The sequence below is a fragment of the Podarcis raffonei genome, chromosome 8, assembly GCF_027172205.1.
Source record: "Podarcis raffonei isolate rPodRaf1 chromosome 8, rPodRaf1.pri, whole genome shotgun sequence".
Taxonomy (NCBI): domain Eukaryota; kingdom Metazoa; phylum Chordata; class Lepidosauria; order Squamata; family Lacertidae; genus Podarcis; species Podarcis raffonei.
The window spans coordinates 84445363-84455523 of record NC_070609.1 but is presented as its reverse complement, the minus strand read 5'-3'; the positions used below and the strand labels follow the sequence as shown (position 1 = coordinate 84455523).

At 51.2% G+C, this 10161-nt stretch overlaps 1 protein-coding gene across 1 annotated transcript; it reads right to left on the bottom strand.

Annotated features, from left to right (window-relative positions):
* Positions 1-555: 555 nt before the first annotated feature.
* On the bottom strand, positions 556-9802 carry SLC20A1 (solute carrier family 20 member 1). Its single transcript, XM_053401282.1, has 11 exons — positions 9608-9802; positions 7933-8573; positions 7632-7772; positions 7413-7502; positions 6539-6631; positions 4864-4983; positions 4093-4356; positions 3442-3982; positions 3104-3289; positions 1604-1688; positions 556-1099 (listed from the first exon to the last, which is right to left on the bottom strand). Exons 2-11 carry the CDS (start codon positions 8285-8287, stop codon positions 938-940), a joined length of 2037 nt encoding a protein of 678 aa, XP_053257257.1. The 5' UTR covers positions 8288-8573; positions 9608-9802; the 3' UTR covers positions 556-937.
* Positions 9803-10161: the final 359 nt, after the last annotated feature.

Below are 10161 nucleotides of genomic sequence, written 5' to 3'. Positions count from 1 at the left end.
TGGATCATTCAGGAAAAAAAGAACCTGCAGGATCGGGCCGATGGCCCATCTAGTCCAGTAACCTGTTCTCACAGTGGCCGACCAGATGCCCTAGCTGGAGACCCTCAAGTAGATTCACTCCCAAGAGCCCTCTCCCCTCCTGTGGTTACCAGAAACTGGCGTTCAGAAGCATTGCTGCCTCCAGCTGTGCAAACTGAGCAGACATCAATAGCCCCTTCATTCGTAAAGGAGAGGACTATCTCCAGGAATCCTTCAGAAGGTAATGGATTCCCCTTCATTGGGAGGCTGGCCATCTGCCAGAGATTCTTTAGCTGTGATTCCTGCATTACAGGGGGTTGAACTAGATGACCCTTGGGGTCACCTTCCAACTCTACAGGTGCTGCCATTTCCAAATCATGCAGTGAAGCCACTTGCACAGGCAGACATTCTTGGCTCACTGAGCCAAACTGGATTGGTGCGTATTTAACAAGATGGCTGTCTTGGGCCCCAGTACCATGTACTTCCAAACAAAGATTCAGCGCTGCCGCCCCCCAAAACACACCCCAGCCTACTTTATTTTAAAAAGTTTTTTTATTTATAAAAGTGGCCCCTCATCACATACATTTCTGCTAAGCTACTCCCTCCTCCTCACTGTGCTCGCCAGGTTCAAGGCTCAGCTCAGAGAACAAGAATGATAGGTCTAACAACATTATGAAGTTAAAGCTCAATACAAAACAGTATAGAAATGTAGACACAATTATTCACAGCCCAGCAGAAGTGGGACTTCTCTAGTTCCAAGACAAGAGATTTACGCGTAAAAGCAGGTACAGCATCAAGAAGACAACCGGCCCCTCTTGCACATGGTGGAATCACCCTAACACTGTTTCAGCCACTTGGCAAGGATATGCAGACAGGCGCTTGTGGGCAGCAAAGCTACAGGGTTGCTGGCATGTCTGTTTCATCGCCCTAGGATGGGGTACTTGAACAGTGCCATGATGGCAGCACTGATGAGACCAGAAATTGGGACTGTGACGAACCAGGCCATGAAGATGTTGCGGAACAGGCGCCAGTCCACGGCTTTCTTGGAGCGCAGCCATCCCACAGAGACCACAGAACCCACCTGCAGCAAGGGACAAAGCACAGGTCTTGCACAAGCACTCCTGACAAGGGATAAGATCTGAAAGTCCCAGGCACCAAGGCAGGCGGGCCACAAAGGCTAGTCAGAACAGTCCAGAATTCATTCAGTTCACAAAACGATGAAGCGTGTGAAGAACTCTCCATTACCTTAGAGCTCAAATGAACTTTAAAAGCAAGCTTAATCCAGTTCTCAAACTGAGACAGAGGCAAAAGGGAAAGTGTGCTAGGACTTGGATCTGCAAGATCAGGAATCAGATCCCTGCTCAGCCATGAAGCAGAGGTGGCCTTGAGCAAACAACTCTCTCCCAGCCCAGGTATGAGAATAAAAATGCAATACCCCATCCCGGTTCTTGAGCCAGCCAAAATCTGCCACTCTGTAGACCCACTTTCTTCCCAAAATGCTCTTGTAGAGCCCCTGATCCTCAACTGGACTGCCCTTGACAGTGACATAGATCCAGGTGTTACGCCAAGAAGCTCTTCCACTTACCTTGCAGTGAGTCGTGCTGATAGGCAAGCCAACATTTGAAGCAATTACTACGGTCAAAGCAGATGCCAGCTCAATGCTGAAGCCACTGTGGACAAAGAGCTGGTGTTAGGCTGAGCCACTGGGCAGCTTCAATATATTAGGGTTCCCAAAGTGGAGCCCAAGGTTGTCACAATCCCCACCCCTTCCATTTAAAGTTGGTTTTCCCTTTTGCTGGGGCTGGGAAGTGAACTACAGCCTCCACTGCCCTGACATTTCTCCTTCCTTTACCCTACATGGGCTCATAGCTCTTGCGGAAGCTGACACTCTGCCCTCCAGCTGCAGCTAAAAGGGACCCTGCAGTTACTGCTAACCATGTAACATTTGGCTGCCCCACTCTACATTATTCTGTTTTGAAGTCTAGCTGTGAGCCTGAATCGACATCCCAGGATGACACACCCACACTCTTCAAGGCCTCATTCAGGGCTGGCAACAGAGTCAAGGACACAATATTAAATTATCCATGTCTGGCAATATCACAATTTACGCTCACCACCCTCTGGCCAAGGAGCACCCAGCCTTCCTCTGCCTCCTGGAGCTTCCAAAGGGGCCTGCAATTGTCCTGTTACCCCTCCCTCTGCTCTAAGGTAGGAGGAAATGGTGAGCGCCTTTGGCTGCTGCACTGGTGAGTGATGCAGGGCACCTTGGCATCTGCAGAGCCAAACACACACCTTTATGATAGGTGTGAGCCCTGAAGAGATAAAGAGTCCTAGCAGTCACATTTTTTTGCTCTGCTGCCAAGACTGAAACAGCAAACCTTTACACATCAAGGAGGCTAGAGGAAAAAGCCCCCAGGGGAGGCTGGCACAGATGAAAGGCTTGTCCGCTGCGCACAAGGCACAACTACCCAGTTCAAAGGCTGAAGGCTACAAAGCGCCAAGCAAACTCAGGAAGGGCATGAAGCAAAGCTGAAGAAACTGAGCAGGTATGAAGAGGAAAACATGCGGCACTGTCAGAAAGAAGTAGCTCGAAGGGTGAAAAGAACAAGACAGATAGTTGAAGGGTTGTGGAAACAGAGTTGAACCCCCAAAGCTCATTTAGTCCAACCCCGTGCCATGAAGGAACCACAGCTCAATAATTCCTGACAGATGGGCAGCCAACTTCTTCTTAAAAGCCTCCAATGAAGGAGAGTCCACCACCTTCAGTGGGTCAAGATCATCCACTAAAGAAAACAAAAACTGCTTCAGAAGAAGGCATGGCTGAAGCTTTGCTGGGGGTTATTTTTCTTGTTAGAGACGGTAAGCTTGCATCAGGAATACTTTAGGTGTGATGAAAAACCTTCACACTGATGCTTACATAACCGAGTTCTAAACACCTTCAAAGCAAGCGGACAAAACCAAGACCTTTTCAGCTAGCAGGGTCCGTACATCTGCCAGCTCCATTCCAGCCCAGCCCTCCAAACCACACAGTTTACTTCCCCCCCTCAGCGTGCTCAGTATAAAGCAAAAAAGCTTTCCACTTTACCTAGATGGTGTGATGGGAGTGAGATCCTTCCCCATGGTCTGAATGACCCTCCTCCCCCAGATCCACAGGCCAGTGCAGATCCCGACACCACCGTACAGCAAGAGCCAAATCGGTGTCGCCACCTTTGAAGACACGTCGCCTGTTCTGTAGACCAAGTACAGGGCAACCAGAGGACCAATCGCGTTGCTGCCAAAAGGGAACACACAGGGGTCAATTAAGTGGAAAGACAAAGAAGGGAAAACCCCAGCAGGGAGCCACTTTGCCAAAGGCTCCATTAAAGGCAGGGCCTTATGGGAAAATAGAACTTTCTAAACCACTCAAGCTGCCCAGCCACTGACCTCACATCATTTCCCCCATGGGCGAAGGATCCAAAGCAGGCCGTCAGGATCTGCAGGAATTGAAAGAGGAGGGACACCTCTGGCTTGTCCTGGTCGTGCCACTCATCCAGGGAGCCGCTGCTGCCACCCTTCTCTGCCTGGCTCAAGTCCACGTCAGCTGGGTGGGGGTCGGCCACAGCGTTGCAGTAGCTGGTGTAGCTGTCCATCCGGATCCTCTTCTTGGAATCTGATCCAGACCATGCCAGCCTCTCCGCCTCATCCGCTCCCTTTGGCTCAGGCTCCTTCACCCGGAACGAGTCCAGGGGCATTCCGCAGATGGCCATGGTGTATGAGGTGTAGCTGTTGTTGCGGCGCAGGGGCTTGCTGTCCGCCGAGGAGTCGCCCATGCAGTCCCCCACCTTGGCCAGGTGGAGCTTGTGCAGCAGTTCCTTGTACAGGCCAGAGTCCTTGTGCACCGTGTGGTAATGCCCGCTGGAACTCATCTGGCTGCTGACAGCCTGGTTAAATTGGGCAAGGTTACCGTTTGGAAAGGACATGGCTCCTGCAGGCAGAAAGTCCGGGTTGGCACAAGAAGGGAAACTGCCCTGGCATCACAGCTCACACTTGCTTGAGCTGCCCCACCCCTCATGCCCCGCTTCAGAGCCAACTCACCGCTGTCAATGCTGGTCTCCTTCATCTCCACCCTGGGCAGCCGCTCCCGCTCTGGAATCTCCTCCAGCTCTCCCAGGTTGAAGGAGACCATCCTTTCCTCCACAGCTGCTCTGTGGGTCACAGAGGATGGCTCCCCTTCGGTAGGGGAATTCCTCTGGTCATCATCATCAGCAATCTTATTATCCACCTTGGCCTCATCCTGCTCTTTCAGGCTGCTCTTCTTCTTCATTAAGGGACTCTCAGAGGGACTTGATTTGATCTCTTCTGCAGAAGGAAGGGAAGTTGCAGGAGGACAAATGAGAAAGCCTTCATAATGTGCATAAAGAGATGCCCGAAACCTTGCCTCGCCTCTCTCTTAAAGCAGCAGCCCTGAGCTAGTAGGTTTTGAATCCTGTTTATAGCATCTGTGAAAACACTGGGCAAAAAAGGCTGAGGATGTGCACAGGGTTCTGCACCCAGGGCTTTAGATGTGACAGACATGCCTCTCTTGGGTATCCCTTTCCTACCACCTATGTGCATAGAGTTTATGACTGCCTTTTGTCACTTGGCCTGACACAGGGAACAGATACAAGTGCACACAGAAAAGGCTCTTAAGTTCTCAACTGCACAAAATCCAGAAGACATCCATTTGTGCCAGTTAAGTGCCTTGTGGGAAGACGCATGAAGGGCGCTTCATGTTTAGATTAAGTTTGAAAGCAAACAGCCAGCCTCTCACTGCATTCAGATATACATTTGCAAGATTACATTATGTACAATTCTAAATGTACTTACGTGCAATTTTCTTCTTCATTCTTGGACAGACAAAGAACCAGACGATGAGAGCACACAGAACAGCGCTCCCCGCCGATATGAGGACGATGCCCCAGACGGGAAGTTTGTCAAAGCCCAGCACTAGGAAATAAAACAATGCATCTTGAAAACCCCAAGGCCGGCGGGGCCCTTCCCAGCACAAAAGAGCTCTTCCCCAGCTGAATAGAAGGTTTAGCGACCAGGGTTTCTTGCTCTTCTGAGATCTGCAACATCTATGTCTTCCATATCAACAGGCCATGAAGTCTAGCATTCAAAGTTACAACTGCAGCTTAACAGAAGTAAAAGGTACAACCTGCCAGGTTACATTCTTTCCATCCAACATCCACATACTCAAACTCTCCCTCCGTTAACAGTGTTTGTGAAGCTTGGAAACATCATCAGGCTTCCCAAACCTGTCTCAGACTCACAAGAGTATTTTTACAGAGTTAGCCCAAGAGCACTTCAAGTGGCCCAGCTACAGAAACTTCATGGTCTCTCACAGTATAAGGCCTCGTTTACAGAAAAGGATTTGCCCTGCTGGAATTAGGTAGTTCAAATTAGGTCTTAGCCTCCAACCATAACACACCTGGATGCAAGTTGCTTCTCCCTGCCCACCCCCACCCCTCGCTTCCATGGTTAGCTGCACTTTTTGTTTACTTGACCCCCTTAAGGGATGAGGCTAGATGCAGAATGTGTCAATAGCAACAAAAGGCTCCAAGGCAAAACCAGGAGGGAGCCCACAAATTTGTGATTGACATTTATCTGACCCCCAAGTACCACAGAGCAACTGTGGCGCAAACCATCCCCCACTTCAAGTGGGACATGGCGCCACAGCCTACCCTTGCCCCATATTCTTTGTGTCAGAGCTGCCACCGTCTCTCACCTTGAGGCAACCAATATTCAAATCTAAGCTTTTAACCTTCATCAGACAACTTGCAACTTAGAATTCCTGACACCCATCTGCTTTCCACCAGTCACAACCTAATCCTACATCTTATTTATTGAACTAGAAGGCAGCTTCTTTCTCCTACTCTTAGTAACAGACAGTTTAAGATTTCAACTGAGAGACCCCAGAAAGCCACAAGAAAGGACCATGGAATTCCTCTTCAAAGTACTTGGTTGCCAGCAGCTCTTCTTGGGGGCGAGAGGATAACAGGATGAATTATTTGGGATCAAACGCAATCAAGGCATCATCGGAAAAAACACCACAGGGCCTCTTGCCCTGCCGTGAGCCTGAATTCATTAAGCAGAATGTTGAGAAGGCCCCCTTCTTTCTCAGCAGCTAGCATCCCAGGTCTCAGCAAAGAGGCAAAGGGGGAGGGGGAAGAGGAGAGTGTCAGGATTTGCAGGTAATTAAAGGAGGGAGCCTGTGGCACCCCAGTATCAGCAGCTAAGCTGTCAGAATCTGCAGCTTCTGTGAGGACTAAGGAGAACAGGTCTCTACTAGCCATTTAGATTGTGAGCAGGCAGGCCTCTTGGGTAGGAGGGAGGAAACTATTATCTAGGGTTGAGCCTGCAGCCTTCTGTAACTGGCCCAGGCCAGCTGCCTTCTAGGAGAAGTCATTCCTGTAAAGCAAAAGGGGTAAAATTCTTTGTTTGATTGAGAAGTTAATAAAGGTTTATAAAAATTCAAGCTCTTGTTTCAATGTCTACTTACAAGGCGCACCACTGTACATAATGGAGAAGAGGTTGATCCCGATTGTACAGGCATAGAAGATGGGCAATGCACGCAAACCATTCGGAACGGGATCTGCCTACAAGACAAGGAGTTTCGCAATTGGCAAACCTAGGTCCCCTCTGCTCACAGCGATACCACATAAGTGAAACATTACTCAAGCCCACATTTCTGTGGGGAATTGCCCACTTTTACAAATGCATTGCTTTGTAACTATCATAGCATGATTTAACACAATACAATTGAAACTGGGTCTCTGAAATGAATACAATGCTACTCAAATCTAGATTCAAAGTTGCCAGTGGCAATTTGCTGTTGCCCCTCCCATCTAGTCTAGGCCAGACTGTGGACTACAGATCTATTCAGCCATGTGCCTGCATAAAAAGAAACAACCTCTCAACAGAGGACTCTGGACAGCTGTAACAGAGACAATTCATCTTTTAGAGAGATGTGAGAATCTGCTGCTGGGGAAAACTTAATTACATTTCACATAAGCCACATATGCAATGTTTTAAACTGTGGCTTACACAGCATTTGTTCTGCCTAGAACACTAAACTATTTTTTTTTAAAATTCTCTTCAGCATACTCAGTGCCAAGGAAAGTAAAAATGCCAACACTTGGCAAGTGTCCAGCCAAGTGGAAGCTGTCCACAGACACGAATTAAAAATTACAGTAGGCCTGTAGGCTACCTGGGGGGGGGGCACATTTTGCAATCCATTATTAGCATTCCAGCTTCAGTTAATAAAGCTCATGGCTCCCAATGTGAGTTTTGACATGCCGGCATCAGCATGTTTCAGGAGTCCCCACCCAACACATTCATCTCATATGAACATCAGGTTTTATTGGGAAGACGACCTACCTTGGAAAGAATGAACCTACGGACAACAAAGAACAGGACAGCAGACATGATGCCAGAAAGGAGGGGAGAGATGAACCAGGACAGCACTGGAAAAGAATTAAGGGCACACTAAATATTTGCTACTGCAAGACAATGCTGTTGCCACATTAAAATTACATACTGAAATCAAGGCCTGCGTTTATTAAGGAAAAGATGGTCATAAGGTTATTGCTTACCAACTTTAAGCAATTCAGACCACTTGACTCCTTCCTGTCCTTTGGCAACGAGAGAGAAGCCAATTGTCGCCCCGACAATACAATGTGTACCAGAAATGGGAAGCTTCAAAAACGAAGCCACTAGTTGCCAAACAGCTGAGCCTAAGAAAGAAAAGCAAAGTGGTTAAGTGGACTTTGGGCAACAACTGAGCCACTTGAAGTTTTAATTCACAGCAAGACACCCAGCATGAACAATGTGAGCCACATTCAAGTGTTTTTAAGTTTCCAAGCGCAGGCAAGAAGGAATGGATGTTTTACTCACCGAACATGGCACTGATGGAGCCAGCCATGAGCAGCTCTTGGGTGCTGTTGTACATTTCAACGTCTATCAGCCCCTTCCGGATGGTCTCGCTTACTTTGGCTCCAAGCAACACAGAGCCCACCGTCTCAAAGATAGATGCCAGGATGCAGGCTTGCCGGAGGGTCACTACCCCAGAGCCCACGGCGGTGCCAAAGGAATTTGCTACGTCATTGGCACCCACTGAGAATGCCAGGATGAAGGCAATGATAAAACCTAATATCAGCATCCACAGGAAATCTACCAAGGGGCCTGAGGAGGCCGTGCCGCTCAGGGCGGTGGTGATGTAACTCCTCACAGTGGCGGTGGTTGTCTCCATGATAACTAACTTTGGCGGCTCCCAACAAGCAACTCGTTACTTTGATGTGTAAACAAAAACTGAGGTATGATTAAAAAAATACTGTAATAAATAGTGTTACAAAATTAAATACTGCAGGGCCAGAAAGTCACTGCTATAAGCTGGGTATGCCAGTCTCTGTGGTCAAGTTCCTTTGGCTGAAAGAGATGCTCAGGGGAGCTGCCTGGTCCGCCATCCTGCTGCGAAAGAGGAGGAGGAGGAAGGACGTCTGTGCGAAGAAGGAGGCAGCAACCGGGAGTCTCTCATCCTGGAAGGAAATTGGAGGGGAGGAGAGAGAAAAGAAGAAAAGCCTTGCGTCAGTCAGCCCATGCCGCCCACCACATGGAAGGTCCGCAGACCAGGTAGGAAGAGGAGACTCCTGCCTCAAGCCCCCGAGAGCCACGGCTGAGGCAATACAGTGGTACCTCAGGTTACATACGCTTCAGGATACAGACTCTGCTAACCCAGAAATAGTACCTCGGGTTAAGAACTTTGCTTCAGGATGAGAACAGAAATCGTGCAGCAGCAGCGGGAGGCCCATTAGCTAAAGTGGTGCTTCAGGTTAAGACAGTATCAGGTTAAGCACGGACCTCCAGAACGAATTAAGTACAGTGGTACCTCAGGTTAAGAACTTAATTCGTTCCGGAGGTCCGTTCTTAACCTGAAGCTGTTCTTAACCTGAAGCACCACTTTAGCTAATGGGGCCTCCCGCTGCCACTGCGCTGCCAGAGCACGATTTCTGTTCTCATCCTGAAGCAAAGTTCTTAACCTGAAGCACTATTTCTGGGTTAGCGGAGTCTCTATCTTGAAGCGTATGTAACCTGAAGCGTCTGTAACCCGAGGTACCACTGTACTGAGCCAGATGGACTAGGCACCCCACAGACATCAGAGGCAGGGCCGCCTCTGCCCACTGTCCGACTCCAGGGGGAGCCCCTCACCCCGGCCAGGCGCTCAGAGCTTCCTCCCCGCTCCGAGGGCGGCGCTGAGCCGGCTTCCGCGCGGGACAAAGAGGCCGGCCGGCCACACCAGCAGCCATGCCGCCCGCCCGCCCGCGCCAAGGTCACCGGCCTGTCCTGACAGGAGTCCGAGGCGGGGGCTCGCTCGCTCCCTTTCCCTCCAGGGGGGGCGTCGAGCCCCTCCCCCTCCCCTCCCGGGGGCCCCTCCCCGCCCCTCCTCTGTGAGGGCCGGCAGACCCGCGTTTCCCGCCTGCGCGTAACGGCCGCTCCCGCCTGAGGGAAACCCGGAGGAGGAAGAAGCGCCCTCCCGCCCGCTCTTTCTCTCCGCCTCAGGCCTCCGCCTCACCGAGTTGGGCCCGTAGGAGTGGCGTCGCCGGCGGAGTCCCTTCAGGTGGTCTGACCCGAGCGGCGTCTGCCCGGGAGTGTCGCCGCCTCGCGCCGGCTGCTCCTCTCCCTTCCCTGGCTGGCGTCCGCCCGTCCCGGCCAATCAGCGTCGCCGACAGCGCTGACGCCCGACCTCGTGCGCACACGGCTCTGTCTCGGAAGGCGCGCGGGCCGCGCCTACTTATAGCCTGGGCTCTCGAGGGAGGCGGGGCCGAGGCCGCCCAGTCACTTCCTGCGCGGGACCAGACAAGAGAATGAGCGCGCGCGGGAGAGCGAGAGCGAGAGAGCGCGCTCTGTGTCCCGCCACACCCACCCGAAGGAAGCCACGCCCCCGCACCGGAGGGGCCTCCCGCGCAGGCGCGCCTCCCGGGAAGGTGCAGTGGGTGGAAGCCCCGCCAGGGGGCGCTCTGCCCAGCGACTCCCCCGCGTGGAAGAGGCGTGAGGGGGGGGAAAGGAAGGATCCCCCCCACGGGTGATCCCCCACTCGCCGTTTGCTCAGAGGTGCTCCCAACCACC